The sequence below is a fragment of the Lactuca serriola genome, chromosome 7 (genome assembly GCF_051521515.1).
Source record: "Lactuca serriola cultivar US96UC23 chromosome 7, Lser_US96UC23_V15, whole genome shotgun sequence".
Taxonomy (NCBI): Eukaryota; Viridiplantae; Streptophyta; class Magnoliopsida; order Asterales; family Asteraceae; genus Lactuca; species Lactuca serriola.
The window spans coordinates 144,708,222-144,734,772 of record NC_136414.1 but is presented as its reverse complement, the minus strand read 5'-3'; the positions used below and the strand labels follow the sequence as shown (position 1 = coordinate 144,734,772).

At 33.6% G+C, this 26,551-nt stretch overlaps 2 protein-coding genes across 2 annotated transcripts; one reads left to right on the top strand and one right to left on the bottom strand.

Moving 5' to 3' along the window:
- Positions 1–10,494: 10,494 nt before the first annotated feature.
- Positions 10,495–11,343, bottom strand: LOC145064425 (glutathione S-transferase T2-like). The gene has a single exon (XM_079011882.1). It carries the CDS (start codon positions 11,341–11,343, stop codon positions 10,495–10,497), a length of 849 nt encoding a protein of 282 aa, XP_078868008.1.
- Positions 11,344–13,024: 1,681 nt separating this feature from the next.
- On the top strand, positions 13,025–26,158 carry LOC145061205 (UDP-glycosyltransferase 85A8-like). The gene is made up of 3 exons (XM_079008623.1): positions 13,025–13,590; positions 24,858–25,435; positions 25,619–26,158. Exons 1-3 carry the CDS (start codon positions 13,074–13,076, stop codon positions 25,967–25,969), a joined length of 1,446 nt encoding a protein of 481 aa, XP_078864749.1. The 5' UTR covers positions 13,025–13,073; the 3' UTR covers positions 25,970–26,158.
- Positions 26,159–26,551: the final 393 nt, after the last annotated feature.

Below are 26,551 nucleotides of genomic sequence, written 5' to 3'. Positions count from 1 at the left end.
AAACCTGGAAAACAACGTTTTTCCCTTGTCAACTGCAATGCCAGGGCCATATACTGCCACGCCGTGGCGACTTAGATGAACACACGATCTTATCTTGATTTTCCTTGTTGTGGTGCCTCCACCACATCCTATTAAACCTTAAAATGCCAAAAATTGCAAAATCCAAGGTACCTCATGTGACATCCCCATTTTCACGGCCAGAAAAGACCGATTTGTTTATGTTTTATAAAAATTAGAGTACTTGTTTTAATAAAAATGTTGCGGAATTTGTTCCCAGAAAAACATGATAAATACATTATCAAAGCATTTTCGAAGAAATGTATTTTTATTCATTTAAAACATTTGGGATGTCATCGTCAATACAGAAACATAAGCATAATCAGAACTTACATTCATTTACACTAGTGATCTACATCTCTTTTAAATCTCTCAGTGCAAAGTAGCTTCGTATCAACACCTGTGATACAAATAAGTTGGAGTGGGTCAGGTTGGGAAACCTGGTGAGTACATAGGGTTTTCAACCCACAATAATATAATTATTATATTTAAACATCAAAAAATCAACCCGATTACCCATCCCCGTTATCTTCTTTGATATTCCTTAAAGAATTATCTTAAGGTTCATCTCCTATATCATATTTACCTCTCATCTTTTTACCTCACATTTCCTTATATGCTCGTTCCTAAGGCATGAATACGTAGTTACAATGTCGGCTGAACTAGTAATTCATAGTAAGGATTAGAGTATCACCACATGAATATACACTCACAACATCACCTGGACTCGTAATTCATCGCCATTAGGTTATAAGTCTGCTGGTGCTTTCACGGGTTGTCTAGAATAGTCCGTGGTCGCCATCTATACTCTAGTAGATGACTACATCTCCAAATTGTCGGACAAGGTTATAGTATCTTTCATCCTACATCACCGATTCATCATCACCTATTCATCACCTAATTATCATCACCTTCCTATCATCACCTATCTCTCATCATTTTATTTCATCACACACCAATAATTTCATCTACCCATGTTTTATCCCAACATATTTGTAGATAAAATATATATATATATATATATATATATATATATATATATATATATATAAATCATTTAAAACATGTATAAAATCATTCATCCATCATAGACAGCAAGTATATAGATAATATGCACACATAACACGTATTTTATATAAAATATTTCATATCTATGTGTAAGATGAAAGGGACCATGCACTCACTTGAAAAGGTGGTGAATCCGAACTCAGACAGCGCTTCGCTTTTTTAAAAATAATTTTCTTCGACGAAACCTAGTATTATTACCACTAGAGTTTAGTCTATTATTCACCGAGACTAATTAATAGTCTAGCTATTATTACTATTATATAAGCGTTAAACAATACTTATATAACCCATAATAATAGCCCAAGTACTTATTATAAGTTCCTAATAATGTTACTATAATTAAATAAACGATATATTAAAAATAGCGTAGGCGTAGCTCACTTACAACGCGTTTTATAGAAAATCGGGCTTTGCTTGGAGCAGCGTTCTCGAGCCGAAAAGCTCTTTTTCTCGAAGCCATCGAGCACTTCGGGGCTTTTGCCTCGTGCTAGGGAGGTTCCCTAGGCTTTTCAGGGGGCTTCGGGGTTAGAGAGAGGTTCTAGAGAGAGAGTAAAGAGAAGAAAGAATGAGAAATGTGTGACGAAAATGAGGATGGGAGAGGTTCTATTTATAGGGTGAAAATGGCTGAACTTGGTGCCACATGTCACCATCTAGTGGCAAGACTTTGGGAGAAAGCAATGGCCAAGATTGTGCCACATCATCCATTTTCGCACAACACACTTCCGACTTCTAAAATCTGTAACTTTCACATACAACCTCCGCTTTTGACGTTCTTTATATCCACACGTAGGTAAAAATAAGATCTACAGCTTTCATTTTGACTCCGTCGGCTAATTCTCGACCAATCTTAAATTTAACAGTACGAGAATATTATATTGTTAAATGTCCGCGTAAAATTCATAACTTCTACATACGGACTATGTTTTCATCTGTCTTTTTACCGTTAAGTTCCTATTAATGAGATCTTCAATTCTCATTTAGGTCGCGTAGGCCAAAAACCGCTCGATCTAAAATTCGAGTTTCGGGTTGTGTACTGTTAAGCCAAATCTTAGAAAATTCATAACTTCCTCATACGAAGTCAGATTTGGGCGTTCTTTTTATGTATGTTCTCGGTTTAACGTATACTAAAACTTTTGTTTAGATTTCTAAGGCTAAAAATTCCTCCATCGTAAATTCACTATTTACGTCTCCCGGTGTCGTGTCGGTTTTGCCGAAAAACTTCAACAGACCATAACTTCTTCGTTATAACTCGGATTTCAACATTATTTATATGTACGGAACCCTTGAGACGTATTCTACAGCATGGTTAAGATTATTTATTCTAAATAATCTTTTATCAAAAAGTCGTTTTCGACCCCTATTATCTCTAAATTGACTAGCCCGGATCTACGGACACCTCGGGATCCGGATGTTAAAATATTGATAGTGTAAACTTAATTTTTCCGACTAATTAACACTACGTGTTTAACCCTCAAGATTCTAGCATAATATGACTTCAGGGTGTACAAGACTCATGCCGACGTATGTATGAAATACACAAATTAATCGTTGCATAAGCTTACCCTCGACGTCAGTATTGCAAAAAATAAGGCTTGTAATGACCAATATGAAGACAAACCAAAGGTAAATCCGAAGGTAATCCGAAGGTTAATGAAGCTTCGGGGTTTAAAGGAAAACAAAAACTGGTGTTTGATGATGATGAAGAGGAAGTATTCTCAGAAGATGAAAAGTTAGTTCGTAAGAAAAGAGATAAGGAGCTTGATGATCTGTTGTGAGTCAAAAAGGATTTAGACGACCAAGAAGCTGAAGAGCGAATTGCGAAAGTAACTCCTGAAACTAAGAAAACACTTTTCCCTCCATGGTCTTTTGAAAGAATTCAGAAAGAAGTGATAGTTGATCTGAGCGTTCTCTGCTTAGAACCTGCGGTATCGTATGAACAGAACAACACTGCCAACTCGCAGCTTGACTTTCCACTCACTCCGAAAGCATTCTTATTCCGAGGATTTGAACATATTAAGAAAGCACCTCTTTCAGACAACGATGTTAATAACATGCTTTTCTCGTTCTATCTCAAGCACAGTCACCCTCAGTATGAGATATGGAGTCTACAGAAGCTTGTAGCTGTTAAAGTGTATGCTCCTTTTCCTGTTGAACACTTCACCTACATCAAGTTTAAAGGATTCAGGGGAAAAAGTCGTGTTCAATTTGATTTCATGCTTGCTGATCTGCCATTCATGAATCCAAATGACTGGATTTCCTGTTTTTGATTCTATCAAAAGATGAAGCGAGGTATAAGCGTATCAATAGATCGAATGTGTGCATACATGTATCATTCTAGGGTTAATCATTTAGTATTGCCCTACATTATCAACGAAATACTAAAACATCATCATATTGGGAGAAACATATTTATCTCCTATTTCTTCTTTCCTTTCTTCCAGAAAGTAAGGTATCCCTTGGTCTTCTCATCTGATTTTTTTTTCTTCAGTTTATGTGAAAACACACACACACACTCTCTCTCTCTCTCTCTCTCTCTCTCTCTCTCTATATATATATATATATATATATATATATATATATATATATATATATATATACACACACGAAGACTGCACTATATACTACTAAAAAAGAAAAATTAACAATCAAGTTCATGGCAATCACATTATGGGAATACCATGCATGTTTTCACTAATTTTAAACCAACGTTTCCAATCCGAAATCAGCAATGTGGTGCATACCAGACTTGCACCATCGGTAATGAAATTTTAACCTTAGTTAATAGTTTAATGATATAACTAATAATTCATGTAGTGATACAGAAAGAGAAAAAGGAATGAACATACTTAAATCCATTAGTAAAAACTTCATATTTCCTGATATAAATACTACTACACCGTTAAAAGAACTTAATATAGGCAAGCAATTGCATGAAAGTGACTTCCAATTGCATGTTTCCCTCATTGAGGTTAATTTCATTAAAAATTACTATTCCTTCAAACGTTCATGTTAATTACAATTTATTTTAAGAAGAGGTTGTTTGAATTTTAAGATTCTAAAAGATGTAAGGGACTTATTGGATTCAGTCGTCATTGAAAGAATAGAAATGAGTGATGGAAATCGTGAGAATGTGGTTGCTGGAAAACAACATGTACAGGTTGACAACGTAACAGATGGATCTTAGAGCCTAAATGGATCAACTGAAGTTACTGTTAGCAATGTACTAAAAATTCTTTAAGGATATTCTACCAAGTTAATCATACAAAGAAACTCATTTATATACCAAAAAAAAACGAAAAAAAAAGTGTGAAAAGTTTTAGTATCATTATAAACATACAAATGAAACAAATGATATGTTATACTTTTTAAGAAATCCATCAATCTTTGCAGCATTTCCAAGATCATATGATGATTAAAATTAAACAATAAGTTTTTCAAAATAGAGATCCTCCCCTTTGGTTTTGCTTATCGATCACAGCCAAAACGTTCTCCTTATCCTTAATGAGACATTTGTAGTGGCCTGATCCCTTTGTATATTTCTACGTGTGTTTATCGTAGTGAAAACATAAATCAAAGTTCTTCCCTTTTAAATTTGAATTGGAGGTGTGATTAATTTGTACGATGATGGTGTTGTGGGATTTTGCATGGTGGTTACAACGGATAATTAATGGTGTTGCGAGGCTGTGTTTGATGGTCGGTGATAATGGCGTTGTGATATGGGAGATGGTGATGTTGGGATGAAGAGGATGATGGAGCAATGGTGGGTGTTTATGTGCATGTTTAAATGGTGTAGAGATGTAGAAAGGGAGGTGTTAAGGTGTTGTCTGGTGGTTAGTAGGAGACAAGTGTGTGAGGAGGATGCCGGAAAATGGACTTTATACTTGATTCAAAATGAGGTGTACTTGATTCCAATGAGCGTATTTGATTTAGTTTCTAGTGTGGATACACCGTATTAGATTAATTTAACCATTTATAATACGATTTTCATTACAAACATATTAGATGTGGATGAACTATATTACCTTTTTTTCCAGTAGTGAAGCTTTTACAGATCGTAAATTTTAAAACTTTTTATCTTTAATCTTGATCAAATAGTCGCTTTATTAATAATCTCTATCGGTTACAATTGACGACGTAGATAATTTTAATGATCTCGTTGTTGTTTGAGTAAAAGTTATACAAATGATGTGGTTGTCCAAAAGTTGCGATCAAGTCAAACTCTCTTTATATAGATTACACACCTAAGTTTTGGATTTTGTTGAGAAAAAGATTTTCGTATTAAAGTTAAAGGGATTTTTTTTTATTTGTAGTCTCCATCATTAAATTTATGGATGCCTATCAAATTTTGCCAACATTTTTTTTTTTATGGTTTTGGTAAAGTGATGACAGGTAGTGTTGGGCCGTCCTTTAATTTATGGCAAAATTCATCCACCTAATATGTCAGTGTACATATACTACAACATGAACATCCTATGATAGACGAAAAATTTGCACCCTATCCTGACTACATGTTGTTGGTATAGGCTATGCAGACGACCTGTCGACGGCAAATAGTCGTCGGCATAGGCGTGTCGGCATAGATCAATAATGTCGTTGGCATAGCTTCACCTATTGCGACGACTTGATGTCGGTACAGCTTTCGTCAATCATATTTTCGGAAAAAAAAAGTTTTATTAATAACCTGTGGCGACGACTTATCGTCGGAAAACCTATAGCGACGGCCTGTTGTCGCGAAAGGTTTAAGCTATTACAATGGCTAGTCGTCACTATAGGTTTTTCACAGTTATCGATTATGTACCTATAGCGATGACATATCGTTGGCATAGCTACTGGTTGTTTTTTTTAGCATTACAAATTGTATACATTTCCATTCCTGCATTTTTAACAAATCCAAAAAACATTGCAACATATATCAATTGAAATACATTAACTAGGTACCATTGTTCAAATTCAAGTTTAATATTACAATAAGTAATTAACTAACATTTTTCAAAATACTAAAAAAACATCAACCATTATTATCATAATCTTCTTCTCTTCTTTTTCTTCTTCTTCTTCTTCCATCCTTTCGGCAAATTGTTGAGAGGTACTTTCTTCTGTGTTATAGTTGAATAGAAAGTTAGGAAATTGTGGTGGTTGGAAGTTCGGAATACATGCCGCCAATGATGCATTATATTGTTGCAAATATTCTTGCATTTGTTATGCATCAAATTGAGATTGAGATTGGAGTTAAGATTGAGACGATTTAGAAGTGGAAGGTCGTTCATTTGGAATACAGTGTTGGTTGATGCATCTCTCATTTGGACTCCTTTGGCCCACAACCGTTTCAACTCATCCACTAAAGGCCTCAAGTAAACATCAATGTCCTTTGCGGGTGATCTAGGGCCAGGAATCAGCAAAGTTGGCATGGCAGAAGACTCTTTCATACATATCCATGGTGGGATATTGTAGGTAGTCAATATAACCGGCCAAATACTATAATTGTTATTAAATTTGTCGAATGGATTAAAGCCGTCAGCAACTAAACCTAGACTAACATTTCTAGGTTCTTTAGCAAACTCTGGAAATCTCTTATCAAATTCTTTCCATGACTTCCCATCTACCGGATGATACATCATACCATCCATTGATCTTCCAGTATTATGCCAAATCATATCTTTAGCTGTGAATCTAGAACTATAAATCCGTCGAAGGCTTGGAGTCAAAGGAAAGTACTGCAACACTTTTTGTGGTACTCACTTCCCCTTTGCGGTTGTGTCCACCCATCTACTCTCGTTACAAATCTGGCATTTCTGCATGGAATCATTCTCCTTCCAAAACAAAACACAATCATATTTGTAAGCATGGATTGACTCATATCCTAACCCTATCTTTCTCAACTTTTTCTTAGCTTCATAGTGTGTAGTTGGAATCTTGCTCATTGGGAAAGCAACTCTTGGTAAGTCTACAAGTTGGTCAAATGAACTATTTTTCCATTTATTGATCACTTTAATTTGCAACGACTTTGCCAAAAAGTTTAAAGAAGACATCTCACAATCAGGGTATAACTTGGTATTCAGCTCCTCAAACAAATCATCAAATTATGGGTCCATGCCTCATCCTTCATCATCTGTATTTTCTTCATTTGTATTTTGTTCCGCCATAACATCATCAATTACATCAAACATCTCATTAGTTGTTGGAATGATTGTTGGAGTCGAATTGTAGCCCAAATCCGAAACAGGACGTTTCTCACCGTGATGAATCCATATAGTATATTATTTTAGAAACCCACGGCATAAACCGTACTCAACAACTGTCGATACATATTCACACACTTTACGCACAGACAACACACTTTGTCTTCAGAGTCAACATGTTTCCTAGCAATCTCCATAAAGTTTTTAAGACCTTCCAAGAATTTTGGGGACGTTCGGTTTTCACAAATCCAACTATTATCGATCGTCATTATTGTTTCATTATTAAAAATTACATTGTATACATATTCAAATTGTATGACTTTTTGTTTGAGAAAAAAACGGACGGAATGGATAGAGTATTCACAAGTATATAAAGAAATATATACCCTGGAAGTAGAAATCGGATGGAATTGATAGAGCATTCACAAGGGTAGGCTTCTAAACCCACTTTATAGCAATGTACTTTTATTAGTTAGTTTAAAGCATTCTGTTTTTCACTTCTCTTTCATATTTATACTATATATACATCTTATTTTTTTCAAATACAACATTGTACTTTTAATATTATTTCGTTGTTTTTTTTGTTTTATTATAGCACCGTACTTTTAATAGCAACATAGTTTTATTATTTTATTTTATGTTATAACTATCAAATAGAAATGAAAATAAAATACTTTAATAAACAAGCTAAAAAAAGTATGTTACTATTAATAACCTTTGTAGTTTAAACATTTTTTTACTTAATAAACTTTACTCTCAATAAACGTACTTTTATTAGTTTAAATATTTTTATATTTTGTTTTATGTTACTATTAGTAACGTTTGTTCTTAATGAAAAACATTTTAACTTAAAAATTAAACACTTTATCACTTCACTCACTCAAGCTAATAAACTAAACAAATAACACAACCATACATATTTTACATTTTATACATAAAATTTCATATCAACCTAAACAAAGATCACAATCATACAAAATTTCGATGTCATATAAACCTAAACAAGTAAATTAACATTGAATACATACAATTTCAATTTCATATGTACCTAAACAAATTTGAATTTCATTTAATATTTTAACCACAATTTAAATTTCATATAATATTAACCAACTAAATTAACATTTTATACATACAATTTCAATTTCGTATAAACATAAACAAACAAACAACACAATCACACATATACCAAACAAACAACACAACTCTATAATCAAAAGATGATCAATTTCAATTTAATTTCATGAAAACTTATACATATATACAATTTCAATTTCAATAAAAATTAGAAAAAAAAAACTAACCTGTGTTTCGTTCTTCTTGTTGTGATAAACGGACTCCGCTTGTCAAAGTCGATGGTGATCCTCCGATGGTGGCTGGTGGTCACCGGAAATAAATAAAATCAGAAAAAAATAAACATGAAAAACCATTGTTACCTGCAATAAAAAATGAAGGGTGGTGAAGGAGAGAAGCTGGAACGAGGGTCGCCGGTGAACGACTCGTCGATGGGGAGGGTTGTGGCGGTGGAAGACGGTTGGGGGTGCTTCACCACCGGTGAAGAAATATAAACACCAAAAAAACCCCAAATTTGGGGTAAAAATCATTACCACACAACAATAAAAATCGAAATAGGAGTAGAAAATAACTTACCTGGGGCTAATAGCCGGTTATGGAAGTTGGAAGTTTATTTTCGTCGGAGAGGGTGAATAAAGACTGTATCGCTGTGTGCAAATGAAAGAAGACTGCGTTTTTTTAGGGTATAAGGTATATATAAACAATGACGTTTCGTTTTTTGCTGAAAGAAAAAAAAAATAATAACCTGTGCCCACGACTTGTCATCGGGATAACCGTATCACGCGGATTGCCACGTGTCACGCCGACGACTCGTCGTCGGTATAATATACACAAAACTACGTTGTACTTTATTTCTGGCACATAGAGTAAAGATAAACGGAAAATAGATTTTTTGATACCTATCCCGACGACATGTCGTCGGTATAGACTTTCAGAATACCGCGAACAATTTTGTCGTTCCCGCCAGACTTGTAACGACGACTTGTCGTCGGCACAAATATCGTGGTCAAAGGAAATCAGTCAAAGTTTGGAAAAGGTATGGCAACGACATGTCACGTTTTTAAAAGCTATTATATAAAGAGCGTGTTCGACAAAACTAGCTAGTAGCGGGTAGCTTGTAGCAGGTAGCGGGTAGTTGTAGTTTGTAGCATATTGTTAAACGTTAAATGAAGTAGGTCTTGGATTTAAAGCGTTTTAATTAAACTAAACGCTAGAAGCTTGTAGTGCTAAATGAGACTTTTTGTTTTAAACGAAGCGTTTTGTCAAACGCTAGAAGCTACAAGCTCCCAAACGCTCCGTGCTAAACACGTCAAAAGTCACGTTTTCAAAGTTTTCAAAGTTTGGAAAAGGTATCCTTGTAGTGATATAACTTTTTTTTTGTATATTTCTTAAAAGCTTTTAAATAAAGTCACGTTTTTAAAGCTTTACAATAAACCTTAATAGTTCAGATATGGGTAATGAGATGTGTCGTCTAAATCAAAACCATGATGAAAAATACCACCGACACCTTGCCCTAGTCGTGGACCATAGTAGGATCGGTTACGAACTTACGATGGGTGGCATATTTTTCACGGTGAGTGTAGTAGGTGGACCAAAAGGAATGGACGGTGGATTTTTTAATTTAAAGTTCACTCTCTATGTATATCTCAATCATAATTGTCAAACATCATTGGAGGTTGTGTTAAATTAGTTCATCACCGAAACAAATGTGCACTATTAATTACATTTCACCTCAACACTAGCAGTTTTTCACCACGCATATTTTTTTTTCACTGCCGATAAGACCATCCGTTATACCGACCACATACCACATATGTGGTGGGTGCCACATCAGCACCACATTCCACTACCATATACATGTGATCTTACCACTAAACACACCATTCTACCTCATTTTTTTATTTAAATTTAATTCAAAAATACATTAAAAACATTTTTTAATACTATTTTTTCCATTAAATTAAAATACCAAATTACATTAAATAAAAACTAAATTAATTGAAATTAAAAAATAAAATAAAAATAACAATCAAAATAAAAATTACATTAGTTAATTTAAAAAAAATTAAAAAAAAACATTAAAAAAACTAAAAATTCCAACCATACATAAAATAAACTACCCCCTACGCCTACGTCGGGCTCGAACCGACTCTTTCATTGCTTGGAAAAGTTCCAAGTCTTCGCCCTCAAGGTCGTCCGCTTTCATTTTCAAGATTTCCATATCGGTTTTTGTTTGGAGTGTCTCTTGTGCCTCTTGAAATGATGTTTGTGCTTCGATCATTTTTTGTTCCATCCGAGTCATCACCTCGGCCTTCGTTTCTTGAAGCTGCACATATCGATCAAATTTATCGTCGAACATATCCATAACACGAGAATTCGAAGATGTTGATGCTGCTTTTTTTGCTTTATTTCTTCCAACGGGCCGAGGAAGAGGTTGGTCGGTTTCAAGATCTATCGGATCGTCGTTGATGTCGATGTGTGTTCGGCCGTCCGATTGTTGAGAAGTTCCATCGGGGTTTCTCGAACGCTTTGAACCGAAAGATTGGGAACTTCCTTCCGTTTGCTCTTTCCATTTTGGGGAGTCTTTCAATTTTAGCCACGGTTTCATATACGGAAAAGCTTTGCGTGTAGGCGTTGTTTTTTCATATTGGTCCATGGCCGCCTTGAATACATCAAAATCGTTCGAGCCGCTTTTGCGTATGTTTAGGAGATTGTTGTAGATTCCTCCAAAATCGGTGCATTTTAGTCGAATATCTCGCCATTTCGACGTAATTTGATCGGCATTTCGAGTTTGACTTTCCATTAACTCGTAAAAAATGGCTCGGACTTTTTTCCAAAAACTTCCGTAAGTCTGGCTATCTCCTACAATTGGATCTTCGGAAGCCGTCACCCATGCCTCCGCTAACTTTTCTTCTTCTTCTTTTGTCCATGGGACCCTTTCTTGGTTGGTAGTGGGTCGGACCATTTTTTTTCTTTTTTCTTTTTTGGTTGAGGTGGTGGTGAAGGTTGCGTTTCCGGAACAAAATCCAGCGAAAGTGGTGGTTGTGAGCTTGGTGGTTGTGAAATTGGTGGTTGTTGTTGTTGTGACGATTGTTGTTGGAGTTGTTGTAGTTGTTGGAATTGTTGAAATTGTTGGTATTGTTGTTGCATTTGTTGTTGTTGGAAAGCCGGAAAAGGTTGATATTGTTGTTGGAAAAGTGGTGTTTGTTGGATAGGGGAACCACTTTGAAGTAGATTGGTAAAACCGCCTTGAGGTGACTCCATCGTCGGGAATTGTCGAGGTGTTGTATCTAACGCAAAAGCGTTATCGGGTTTGCGATTTCGGTAGTTTGGAGGGGTATTTTGGTTGGGATCCATGATTTTTGGTTGTGAAGATGTAGTGTGTAGTTTGTGTATAGAGAAAGAAAAGAATGGTGTAAAAAATAAGGAGTAAAAATATGGTATTTATAGGTAAATAAATTGTTTATTTATTTATTTTTATTTTTTTAAATCTAGCCGTTCAACAACGGCTACACACCACAAAGAAACGGTCGAATTCTTGCATCGCACTCATTGGTCGTTTAGGGCCGTTGTCTGGGACACGGATGGCCACGACCACGACCCACCACGAACCACCGGGGTGGTGTGCACGGCCGTGGTTCGTGGCCAACTAGACCATGGTCCGCTTCGTGCTACGTATACCGGTTAGTCTAACACATCGAAAAGGAAGTGTTTGTTTGAGGTTTTTTGTTTACAAGATCTGAAATCAATTGCCTTGTATGGATTTGTACTAAATCGATTTTGAGTTTTTTGAAGATTTGAAATCAATTTATTGTTTATGGATTTTCACTGAAATTCATTTTTAAGTTTTTATTTATTTATTTATTTTTTTTTTCAAAAGCTTGAATCATTCTCATGGTATTGGATTTATTATGAAATCGATTTTTTTTTCAAAATATTGTGTCAATTTCCTGCAATATGGATTTATTCACTATTTGGAAACTTGTTTTTTTTCATTATTTTTGCATTGTTCTTGTAATTCTTTTCTGATCTCGTCTTTATTTGAAAGTTGAGCATGGATGTCGAATATGGTGTTAGTTAATAAACCTAATAATGTAAATTTGTTCTTATTTTTTATTATTATTATTTTTTTAATTTTTTTTAATTATAAACCTATAAAAAAAGTCGCATGGGCAACACACAGCCACATCATCTTTGTTTAACCAGTGAAATAAGGTAAATAAATTCTCCTAAAAAGGCAAATAACAAGTTCACCAATCTACACTATAAAAAAACTTTCAAAGAGAGTAAAAACGAATAAATGGTTCGGTCGTATCAAAATAACATTAAGTGTTTACTTAACAATGTAAAATGACCAAAAAATATCGTTTAATTTCCTTTATGAAGACGAACACTTATTTATTAATTTTAAAAATAGGTTTTTAAAAATTAAGATTTAACACTAACCGAAACAAAGGGTGTCAATTTTACCTCAATAATCAGTGGTAATTTCATACACAATAACTTTCATAGAATGCATAAGATATGTTCGATGAACAAAAAATATAAGATATCACGTGCCGAATAGAATTTGGTATTGTGGTCGAAGTAGTAATTAAGCTAACCATCCATTTATATATGCCCTTCCTCTCCTATAAAAACTACCACCACTAGTTTGCTTTCTCCCTCGAGACACATAAATAAATACAACAGCAGATGGGTTCCATAGCAGAAATGGAGAAGCCACATGCCATATGCATCCCCTATCCAGCACAAGGCCACATCAACCCTATGATGAAACTTGCCAAACTCCTTCATTTTAAGGGCTTCCATATCTCCTTCGTCAACACCCACTACAACCATAAGCGCCTGCTCAGATCCCGAGGTTCTTCCTCCCTTGATGGTCTGCCCGATTTTCGTTTCTACTCCATCCCCGATGGTCTTCCACCCTCTGATGTGGAAGCCACCCAGTCCATCCCGGCCCTCTGTGAATCTGTTCCTAAGCACAGTTTCGAACCTTTCTGTGAGCTGATCAGTAGGCTTAAAGGTGGCGAGGAGTCTGACGTGCCACCTCCGACCTGTATAATATCCGATGGTTGCATGAGCTTTACGCTTAAAGCTGCCCAAAAGTTTGGGTTGCCAGAAGTATTATTCTGGACGCCGAGTGCCTGCGGAGTTTTGGCTTACACTCACTATCGTGATCTTGTTGAAAGGGGTTATACTCCCCTCAAAGGTGAAATTACTGTTCTTATTCTTGCTTTCTGGAGTTCCATCTTGCCAAAACCATATTTATGTCACTTTGATCGTTGGCCTTTTCCAGTGAAATGTTTGAATTTTGTTTTATCTTTAACAATGATATTATTTTATTATTTTGTAATATAACTTTTTCTATTTGATCATTAGTACGGTTTTATTATATCTAAAGTCCCACTTTAATTTGGATAGGATATCAAATCAAATATGCTTAACTTTATGGAAAATCACTTATTAAGGTAATTAACTTTTCGGTATGTTCATATCTGGGTAACTATTTTTTTTTTTTTTTTTTGTACATATTTAGGTAACAAACTTGTTGGAAGTGTTCACATATGACCATTATGACATGCTATAGCAGGTTAAATCCTAAATGTGGACGCTCTTAATAAGTTCGTTACCTAGATTTGTAAAAAAAATGGTTACTCAAATATGAACAAAACCAAAAATAAAAGTAAATTACATGAATAGTCCCTGTGGTTTGGGGGAATTTATGTTTTTGGTCCTTAACTTATTTTTTTTAACTTGGATGGTCTCTACTGTTTATTTTTGTTACGCGTTTGGTCCCTGTCTTACCTAAAAAGATTATTTTGCCCATTATTAATTTATTTTTTAATTAATTTTCTTATTTATGTATTTATTTTTTATATATTTAAAAAAACTAATAGATGTCACATATTTGTATCTTCTCACCATAAACCTCAAACCTCATTTGAGAAATTTAATTCGGATGGTCAGTATTGTTTATTTTTGTTGCGCGTTAGGTCCCTGTCTTACCTAAAATTACTATTGTGCCCTTATTAATTTATTTTTTAAGTAATTTTCTTATTTATGTATTTATTTTTTATATATTTAAAAAAAATTAATAGACACCACATATATGTATCTCCTCACTGTAAACCTAAAACCACATTTGAGAAATTTAATTTGGGTCTTACCGATAACCATCTCATCTCTCATCCTCCCACACTTCTAATTTTTTTCCATCTTTAGTAACATCGATGTCTTCACCATCTTTTTTTTTTTTGGTACTTCAACTCCGGTGAACCAACATCCTAACCTACTGTCTCTTCATCTTTAGTGGGTTGTGGTGTTGATTCGATGGAGTTGAAGGACTGAAAAAAGAAGGGATGATGAAGACGTAACAAAATTAATAAGTGCATAATAGTATTTTTAGGTAAAACAGAAACCAAGCTCGTAACAAAATTAAACAGTAGGGATCATCCGAGTTAAAAAAATTAAATTAATTATAAATAAACAGTATGGATCATACGATGAGATACAAATATGTGGGGTCTATTAATTTTTTTAAATTTGTAAAAAAAATAAATACATAAATAAGAAAATTAATTAAAAAATAAACTAATAAGGGCACAATAGACTTTTTAGGTAATACAGGGACCAAACGTGCAACAAAAATAAACAACAAGGACCATCCAAGTTAAAAAAAAATAAGTTAGGGACCAAAAACACAAATTTCCCCAACCCACAGGGACCATTCGTGTAATTTACTTTTACTTTTTGTTTTGTTCATATTTGGGTAACTATTTTTTTGTACACATCTAGGTAATGAACTTGTTGAAAGCGTTCACATCTAGGATTTAACCTGTTATAGTTATAACGGGTCATAATGGTCATATGTGAACACATCCAACAAGTTTGTTACCTAGATGTGTAAAAAAATGATAATTACCCAGATTTGAACATAACGAAAAGTTAATTACCTTAATAAGTCATTTACCCTAACTTTATCAAAGGAGACAACCTAAATAATGGATATATAGCGATGTCATTTCGTGTTTTTATGTATAATATTTTTTAATTTGTTTTGTAATTTTTTTATTTTCTATTATTTTTTTTTGAAACAATATATCTATCATACTTCTACTAAACTATTCTTAATATCATCTTTGTTCCGGACAAGACTTAAACTCTTGACCTCAAGAAGGGTGGACAACACCTGGTACCATTAGACTACAGGTCATTTGGTTATAATTCTTATTATTTTTCTTTGTAACACCAACTTTTATATATATATATATATATATATATATATATATATATATATATATATATATATATATAGGTGTCGTTAAAATAAAAATAAATAAAGATCGTAAGATTCAACCTCAAGCTTATATTTCATATCAACCGATCTAACCCTCTGGCATATCGGCATGAAAGCCTTGTTATAATCATAAAAGATTATATAGAGCCATCTGTTTCTTTCTCCTCCACCACCACAACCACCACCGCCACCACCACTACCACCACCTCTAACACCAATCGACCCCACAACTGCCACATTCGCCACTTATACCACCGTCACGTATGCCACCACCACCTCTTCTACTACCAAGTATCATAATCACATATGATTATACCTCTCTGCCATATAATCATTTATGATTAGGCATCCCTTGTTGCGGCCGGTACGTTCGATCGTTAGAGCGGGAAATGAGAAATATGTGGCTAAGGCTAAATCTCAATATCTCTATTTTTTTTAATCGCAAATGACCCGTCCCCTATATATATATATATATATATATATATATATATATATATATATATATATATATATATATATACGGAAAAATGAATATACGCTTAAAGGTATATAACCTTAGTTATTTAACCAACCATAATACATCGTTTTATATCATATTTGCATTATAATGTTATTAAATTTTTACCCTTAACTTGATTTACTTTCAGGATTTTTGAAATTTCATTATTATTTTTCTCTTACATCACATCTTTCAACCGAACACCTACCAGGCTATATATTATAGTTGAAAATGAAAAATTATATAAGATGAAAATAATAGTGAAATTTATAAAAATATAGGAAAAAATCAATTTAGGTGTTGAATTATAAGAACTTTGGACGATTAATTACAATGCATATATGATATAAAATGACATACACCACAAGGAAAAAGGTCATTACCGGCGACAAAAGTCGCCGGTAAAAGTCCCAAAAGTCGCCGGTACTGATAATAGCGGCGACGCGTCGCCGGTAATGAGTCGCCGCTACTGCCTCGTCGCTATTGATCAGTTTGTCGCCGCTAATGATAATAGTCGCCGCTATTAGTATGTCGCCGCTAATGAGTATTGTCGCCGCTAATAATGTTGTCGCCGGGAATGACATTTGTCGCCGGTAAAAGTGTCGCCGGTAAAAGTGTCGCCGGTAATGAGCTCTGTCGCCGGTAAAAGCGTCGCCGGTAATTTGTTTTCAATTTTTTTTTTTTAAAATGATTTTCGTTGCCGGTGATAATATCGCAGGTAAAAGTGTCGCCAGTAATAACAATATTCGATTAAATATCAAAACCAATAGTGTCGACGCTAATTACAAAACAAACATCCTATTAAATATCAAACATAATAGTGTCAAACAAACATCCAAAATACAATTAAATATCAAAAGTCATACTATCCGAGTAGCAAAACAACAAAATTTTTACAATCTACCAAGTAGCAAAACGAGACAACATATGCAAATAAAACACATTCTTACATACCCTCATCGTCGTTCCCATCGTTCCCTTGATTATTTTGGGATTGAAAAAACGAATAAAGCTCATCCCTACATGCCGGGTCGGCGAGCATTGCACGAAGATTTTCCAACTACATAATTAATAACAATATATATAAACTTATAAGTTAGATCGTCAAACATAAACAAAAACTATCAAAATACATTGTTATTTTTAAAGTAAGATAGAAAACCAAATTACCAAACTTTTTAGCAAATAACCACCACAAAACCAAAACTACCAAATCAACATGCATTTTACGATGCTTAAGTAGATTGCTATTTTACCTGTGATGGTTGTGATGGTGGTTGTGATGGTTGCGAAGGCTGTGGAATCGTCGGGAGACCAGAAGGTTTGCGGCCAATGCCTCTAATGTGGCCACGTCACTCTCCTAATACTTTCTCGAACGTAGCTCTTTCTTGAGTTGGCGTAAACTCACTTTCACCTTGAGTTTGTTCTAGCAGCTCTTCAACTAACCGATTCTGTAACTCCCAAAAGTGAGTAACAATTAAGTATAATTAAGCATTTAAATATATGATAAAATTATAATTAAATACTTACATATTGTTGTTCCGATTCAGCATTAACAAATACACCATTCTTATCGGTATGAGCTTTGCGAAATGTTTCCACTCTCTTAAGGTTCTGTTTAAGTTTAAAAATTAGATTATATTTTAAATAAATAATTACATGTATCGTACGGTACCTTCTTATAGCAAGTACTGCTATACGAGCTCAAACCCCCACGATTCACAATTGTTTGCTTTTCACGGATTTTTTTGTTCCTTTCTGAAGCAATTTTGTGTTCGTCAGTTTGAAAATACTCAACTGTCTTCTCCCAGTTATCAACAAGCATACCATCCGGAGGATTTGCCAATGCTCTCGGGATATCTTCATACCCTCCGACCATCTTGAAATATTCTTTAGCGTCGGCTTTACGCTCTCGAAAACCTCTTAACAAGGTTGCTTGAAAACTCTCTGTCAATAAAGTAGCTTGTGCATCCTGGTACATTTGATTGAGATCAAACTTTGTCTACAATAAAAAAAAGTTAACCAAGTAAGAAACAATTATAGTTAAACCTATAAAATATATTTAAATAAATAATTACCGCTAAATGTTGTAATATAGTGTCCTTTATATCAGGGGAAACTCTTTTCCAACTCCATTTGTCAAAAGGGACCATCTGCCACATTGTTTTCCCAACTTCTCGGGAAAACATGTCTCCCGCCTCTCCTACGGGATTAAATGTGATATCCCTATCAAATTGCATGGCTATTGGTTTCCCCTGGTTCTGCAAGATTGCTTTTTCAAGCTTTATATTTTTTGCTTTTCCTCGAGCTTTCCTTCGGGCACGTCCCTCAACTACAAATGTAATTAAAAATTAGTAGAAACGACATTTAATTTATGATAATTGAACAAAAATAGTAAATAAAAATTCATGATAAGAGTTACCGTCCTGCTCGTGCTGGCCAGGACCTCTACCACCTGGGAAAGGTGGGTCCTCAGCTCCGTCTCCCCCATGTCCACGACCCATGACAGCAGCCATGGTAAACATAAACAACAGCCACACTCTCATCATTTCCTGAAAAATTATAAGATATACAAATACAATTTTTATTATAGATACACATTACATAGAAATAAACATTTAGATAGGAATAAACATTTCCATTTAAACTAGAAATCCAAATACAATTCATATTACAAACACATATTACAAATACATATTACATAAGAACTATTCTAATCAGAATCTTCCTCATATCCTTCAGTGTCTTCTTCGGTATCATAGTCAGAATCGGTGTCATCGTAATCAGTATCGCAATCAGAAACATCATTGACTCTACCAGTTGGCGGAGGAACTTCAGATGCACTTTCTACATCAACAATGACTCTAGGAATGTTTTGAAAGTACATGCTGAAATCGATAAAAAGCGGAGCATCGGATGAAGAGATATTTTGAAGTACATCGACATCGTCTACATTTTCGTGTGAGACATTGTCAACATTTTGAACAACGTCATCGTTCGATGGTAGATCCCAAATACTTCGATGATTAACATGCTCGACAACACACCGATGGTTATTGTTTGGCTCTCTGATGTAGAACACTTGTTTGGCTTGTGACGCATATATGAGTTGATCATCTTTGTATGCTTCGCGTCGTGTGTCGATACTAGTGAAACTATCACTAGAAATAACTCTTGTTCGAGTATCAAACCACTTGCAACGAAATAGTACAGTTGAATAATCATGTGTATACCTTAACTCTATAATCTCTTCTAACTGGCCATAATACTTCTCGCCTTTCTCACCCACCGCTAAAACCCCAGAGTTTTGTGTTGTACGTTGTGTGTCACGACTAAGTACCATAAACCTAACACCATTGACTATGCATGCGGTGTAAGAATAGGCATTCATTTGCGGGCCCATTGCAAGAACCGACAACTCTTCGTGGAATTCTGGAGATTTTTCTATTTTCATTTGATGAACCTAACAATTATAAATTAATATGTATTATGTATTCGTTAGATCAATGAAACAAATTTGTTTATTAATTTATATTACCTTTTCACGAAACCAATTACGAAATTCTCTCTTTTCATCACTTTGGGGATGCTCATATTTGAATTTCCTATGTTGATGACCAAAAGATATAGATTTAAAAAGATAAAATAAAAAATTAAGAATGAAAGTTAGAGATAAGATTAATTACTTGATATACTGTCTGACTTCTTCACAACTATTCAATACAAACCATTCCATGTTATGCATTTGCGTTAAATTAAGAGTTTTGATTTGAGTTGTGCTGGTCGGTCGACATTTAGACTCAAACATCCAAAACTTTGTTTTTTCAATGAAAACATCTACATTTCTTTCCGGACGATTCTTTACATCTCGAAGGTACATTGAACAAAATGATAAAGCTTCTTCAGCAACATAACCCTCAGCTATAGAACCTTCTGGCTTCGCCTTGTTTCTGACATAGTTTTTTAGTTTTTTCATATATCTCTCAAATGGAAACATCCATCTCATACAAACCGGGCCTCCAGCAATTGCTTCATCAGGTAAATGCAAAAGTAAATGAACCATAATGTCAAAAAACGCCGGAGGATAAATCAATTCTAACTTGCACAAGATTGCAATAATGTCTACTTTTGCTTTCCTCATATCCTCCACCTTCAATGTTCTGGAACAAAGTTGCTTGAAAAACGTACAAAGGTCTACAATAGGTGTATAAGTATCTTTGTCTAACAACCCTCTTACTCCAATCGGTATCAAACGTTGAATAAGAATGTGGTGGTCATGCGATTTCAACCCAATAATGTTAGTATTGGTATCGTTCACTTTCTTACTAATGTTAGAACCAAACCCATCCGGCAGCTTAACCTCTTTTATAAATTGACAAAAGAGTTGTCGACTAGATTTCGTGAAAGAGTATCTTGCCTGGGTCTATGAAACTTGTCACCATTTTTTTGCAACCATTCATTTCTCCGAATGTTTAGAATTCTCAAGTCCTCTCGTGCATTTGATGTGTCTTTGCTTTTATCGTTCATTAGGAGAGTACCTAACAAACTCTCGTCCACATTTTTCTGGACATGCATGACATCTATGTTGTGTTTCAACTGTAGAGAAGACCAATACTCGAGTTCGAAGAAAATGCTTCGTTTCGACCAGTTCAACTCATCATCATTATGTTGTTGTGTTGTTTTTTTACCGTCGAAATTAAAATGTATATAAGTTTTTAAAGAATTTTATAATTTTTTTTGTGTTTTTTTTTTTCCAATTATAAGTTAACTATATAACTTATTGGTTAATTAATTTGGAGTTAGCTTGTGTAAAAACTAGAAGCTTTCTAGTTTTTGTATATAAGTTTTTAAACAATTTTATAGTTTTTTTGTGTTCTTTTTTCAAATTATAAAAATAATGTATTTTTTTTTATTTCAATTATAGCATCCTACTTATACCAAAACCACATAGTTTTACATAATACATAAGAAGGTGAAATTCACATACTTTTACATACATATACCACATATACACCAAATACAAATACACACAAAATAACATCCTATTTAAACCAAATACACACAAAATAACATCCTACCAAATACAAAAGTTTCACAATCATATATCACATTTACAACAAACATACATACATTCACATACACACAATAACATTCTACTTATAACAAATACATATAATTTCTACTAATATACCACATATACATCAAACACACATACATTGGAATATATATACCAAATTCACATACATTTAAACAAATACAAAATATACAATCCAATTTTCACATATGACAATTATCACATAATTTCACATATAAATACAACTTGAAGCTATACAACTAATTGCAATTAAATAACCACAAACAAAAAATTGAATAACTTGCTTCTAATCCAAAACAATACCACTAAAAACAAGAATATGAACAATTTATTATCATTCAATCACTACATAAAGCTACAAATCGAAATTCATACAAAATAAAAATGAAATTATCAAAAAAATCTTACCTTTCTTCAAGAAATGGAGGTACCTAGAAATTGATCCCAAAGCTTTAACCACTTGCTTGGAACAATGCTTCTAATCCAAAACAACACCACCAAAAATAAAGAATATGAGCAATTTATTATCATTCAATCACTACATAAAGCTACAAATCGAAATTCATACAACATAAAAATGAAATCATCAAAATAAAACTTACCTTTCTTCAAGAAATGGAGGTAGAAATTGATCCCAAAGCTTTAACCACACCTAGAGACACTTGCTTGGAACAATGAGGGGAGAAATTTGCTTGAAAGAAGCAGATTGAAGAAGAAATCGGCGATATGGTGAAGGAAATTGGAAGCAAACAGAAAGGAATATGAAGAAGGGAGGTTATCTGCGTGCGTTTTTTTTTTATCTGTGATGACCAATAGCGGCGACACCTTTAGCTGCGACGCTAGGGGCAATACCGGCGACAATCAGTAATAGCGGCGACAAACGGGAGGGAAGGGTACCGCCTCATTTTTAGCAGACTATTAGCGGCGACTTTTTTGGAGTTTTAGCGGCGACATCTGTGTCGCCGGTATTAGGTTAGACCGGATAAGGCACCCCACCCGTTGGATTGGATATATCATCGAACGGTTGAGATGCAATAGAGGGGGAAAGTGCGGATTCGGGTGACAACCCTTTAGCGGCGACAAGGGGCTTTACCGGCGACTCTAGCTTGAGTCGCCGGTAAAGCCCCTTGTCGCCGCTAATAGTGTCGCCGCTAAAGGGTATATTTCTTGTAGTGATAGTACGATGAATTTGAGTATTTAAGTTTATTTACCATTAAGGGTATATTTAGTTTACCATATATATATATATATATATATATATATATATATATATATATATATATATATATATATATATATATATATATATATATATAGTAGGTTCTGTTGGGGATTTTGAAAAAAAAAATAGAGATCTCGAGAATCAACATATTAGCCATATATTTCTCATTTGCTGTTCTAGCAATCTGGCGTATGGGCGTGGCGTGAAATTTATAATCATAAAAGATTATTCAGCGCTGCTCTTTCCTTTTCCCCCAACATCGCCACCGCAACCACCACCACCATATATTCCACCAACCGAACCCACCACTGCCACCTCCATCACCTATGCCACCGCCACCTCTTCCACCACCACTTTTTCTGTCACCAAACACCATTATCATATATGATTACTTAATCTGTAAAGAGACATACATGTATAATCATTTATGACTAGGCGTACATGTATAAACACGTATTATCATATATGATTATACCTCTTTAACATATAATAATTTAAGAACAGGCATACCACGCAACTACCAGTATGATGGAGCATTAGAACGGAAAATAAGAATTATGTGGATGAGGTTGAATATTAAGATTTCTATTTTTTTCGTAATCCCAACGGAACTTATATATATATATATATATATATATATATATATGTGTGTGTGTGTGTGTGTGTGTGTGTGTGTGTGGAGAGAGAGAAAGAGAGAGGGGGAGGGAGGGAGAAAGAGAGAGAGGGAGAGAGAAAGAGAGAGAGAATTAGGATCGCATGAGGACTCGAAAGTTAATAAAAACTGTGAAGACAAATCTTAGTCGCTTATTGATGAAATTAGACGGTTGAGAGTTTTTTTCCAGAATAAATAAGTATTAAAAATCAAGGGACCATTTTTATAAATATCATAAAGTAGAAGGGAGAAGTTTTGTAAGTGTAAAGGGTAGACCTCTTTCAAAAAGAATTGTCAAGGGTAGAAAGGTAAATGAAAATTTTTAGATGCATATCATCAAATGACATAAGCGCATAACCTATCCTCATCCTTATCCATAACACGTGTTGCAATATGATGAGCTGATTTTTTTTTCCAATTTGTTTTTCCGCAATAATTTTCTTTTTCAAAAAAAATCTAATAATACCAATTTTCTTAAAATTTAATTATCTACAAAATGTACACAATCATGAAAATTTGAAAATAAAATTACGTATTTATTTTTTTATATAAAAAAAACCTAGAAAAAAAATTCTCCAAAAATCATATAAATTTATGGGATATTTTAACTCAATGTGTATTAGTGACTTTTTAAAAAGAACTTTTCAAAAACAAGTTTTTGAAGTATTTATTTTTAACTTTAAGAAATGCGAGTTTTTTTAAAAAAAATGTTGAATATAATACGATCTAAAATGTGACGATTCAAAATAGTTATTATTAAAAAAAAAATATTTGATTCAAGTTGTTTAGAATCATTAATTTGTTATGATTTAAACAAATTTATACTTAAATATTTTATAATCTTTAATTATATATTTTATGATTCAAAATTAAATGGTTCAAAATATATAACTTTATAATCTTTAATTATATATTTTATGATTCAAAATTAAATGGTTCAAAATATATAACGATCCATAATATTTTTTTTGAACAAAATTTTTATTTAATTGAATATATTATTGATCCAAAACCATATGACTCAAAATTGATTTGATTCAAAATACTATGATTCAATTAATTTGATTCAAAACTTTTTGAACCAAAAATAATATGATTCAAAAAAAAGTATGGACGAAAAATATTTCGATCTCTAATAATCTTCTTATTTAAAATTTTATAATTGTTAAACTTTAAAAACACAAACCAATATTTAGTTTAAAAAATCAAAAAGAAAATTGCACAGTTATCTTCAAATATGTAATAAAGATATTAAAAAAATAAAATAAATAAAAAAAACAAAAAAAGAAAAAAAAATCCAAAAATAAACATAAAAGATAAAAAAAAAAAAAAAGTTAAAACAAAGTATATATCTGTTAGATTTCTTTTTTAATTAAAAAAATTAAAAAAGTAGAAAATGAACGAAAATAAATAATAAAAACCACTTAAATTATGGTCATCGGAAATATATATATATATATATATATATATATATATATATATATATATATATATATATATATATATATATATATATTGTCAATAGATTTTATAAAAACGATAATAAACACTTTTTTTTTAATTTGCATGTGTGCATTTTTCTAATCTCTTTATATACACGGTTACCATTTTATTAAGTTTGTATAAAAGTTATTTATTTTCCGACAAATAAATTTAGTTTTACTTTTCTACATATAGATACTTATGAAAAGTAATTACTGAAATGATACAGATATGAGCGAGGTAACAAATGGATATTTGGAGACAAGCTTAGATTGGATCCCTGGAATGAATAACATCCAATTAAAGGATTTCCCAAGTTTCATTCGAACCACAGACATAAACGACACCATGTTGAACTATTTCATAACGGAGGCTGCAACTATCCCTAAAGGGTCGGCTGTCGTGCTAAACACTTTCCAGGCTTTAGAACAAGATAGTGTTAACCCTTTAATTGCCTTAAATCCAAGAATCTTCACCATAGGCCCACTACACTTGATGCAACAACATATTGAAAATGATCAGGTCAAACACATTGGGTCCAACCTCTGGAAGGAAGATGAGAGTTGCATCAGTTGGCTTGACACAAAAGACCCTGGTTCAGTTGTTTACGTTAACTTTGGAAGCATTACAGTCATGACAAAAGAACAACTCATCGAGTTTGGGTGGGGTCTGGCGAATAGCAAGAAAGATTTCTTGTGGATTACAAGACCCGACATTGTTGGAGGCAATGAGGCCATGATGCCACTGGAGTTTGTTGACGAGACAAAAGGGAGAGGCATGGTGACTAGTTGGTGCCCTCAAGAACAGGTGATGTTTATTCTCTCTAATCACTGAGTAATAAAACCAAACCATATAGAAAGTTGTTAAATTGTCCAGAAGCATCATTTAAGCACGCATTAAGTCATTTAACCTTGTTGGAATATGCTTACCATATCACGCATAAATTTAAATCCGTCATTAAATAGTTCAATTCTCTATCTAATATTGAAGGTTTTGAAGCATCCAACAATTGGGGCATTCCTGACTCACAGTGGATGGAACTCGACTATTGAAAGTATTAGCAGCGGTGTTCCAATGATTTGTTGGCCGTTTTTTGCAGAGCAACAAACGAATTGTCGTTATAGTTGTGTAGAGTGGGGGATTGGAATGGAAATAGATTCCAATGTGAAGAGAGAGGAGCTGGAAGCTCAGGTGAGGGAGATGATGGATGGGAAGAAAGGGAAAATGATGAAATGTAAGGCTTTGGAATGGAAGAAGAAAGCGGAAGAAGCAGTTGCTATTGAGGGGTCGTCTTATCTCAACTTTGATAAATTAGTTTATGAGGTTCTCTTGAGAAAGTGAAATCAATATTCTATTCTAGTAGTTATTAATATTTTCATAAAAGGTATTGAAAAACTTCAATTGATATTCACTTTAAAAAGATGTCAACGTAACTAGATTTGATTTAGTACGTACAACATGTATGTCTTTCGTTCACACTGTCTATAAATATTATGAGAAAAAATATGATTGTTTATTCTTAGCGTTAAAGACGATATTATTTATAGAGATGATATCATGTGACTTGATTCGAATACCCAGGCTTATCATAAATACAACAAAACGTCAAAACATGCATTTGTTGAATACTACTACACGTATAATCAAGATATAGAGCATGCAATTATGCACCACAAAAATCCGGATAAAATATCTGTTTCCTTTCTAATTTTCTAAATTATATATGTTCATCTGTTTTCCTTTCTAACTGTGTAAATTATATATGTTCGGAATCAGGATACACAATCCCCTTCCGCCGAAAAACCTCTAATATATCAACTTATCAAGCCAACGAGAGTGAATGCAGAATTTAGCACTAAACTATCACCAAAAGGAGTTGAACTCAAAGCCATATAATGAAACGTAAAAAAAAAAGAAAAATTA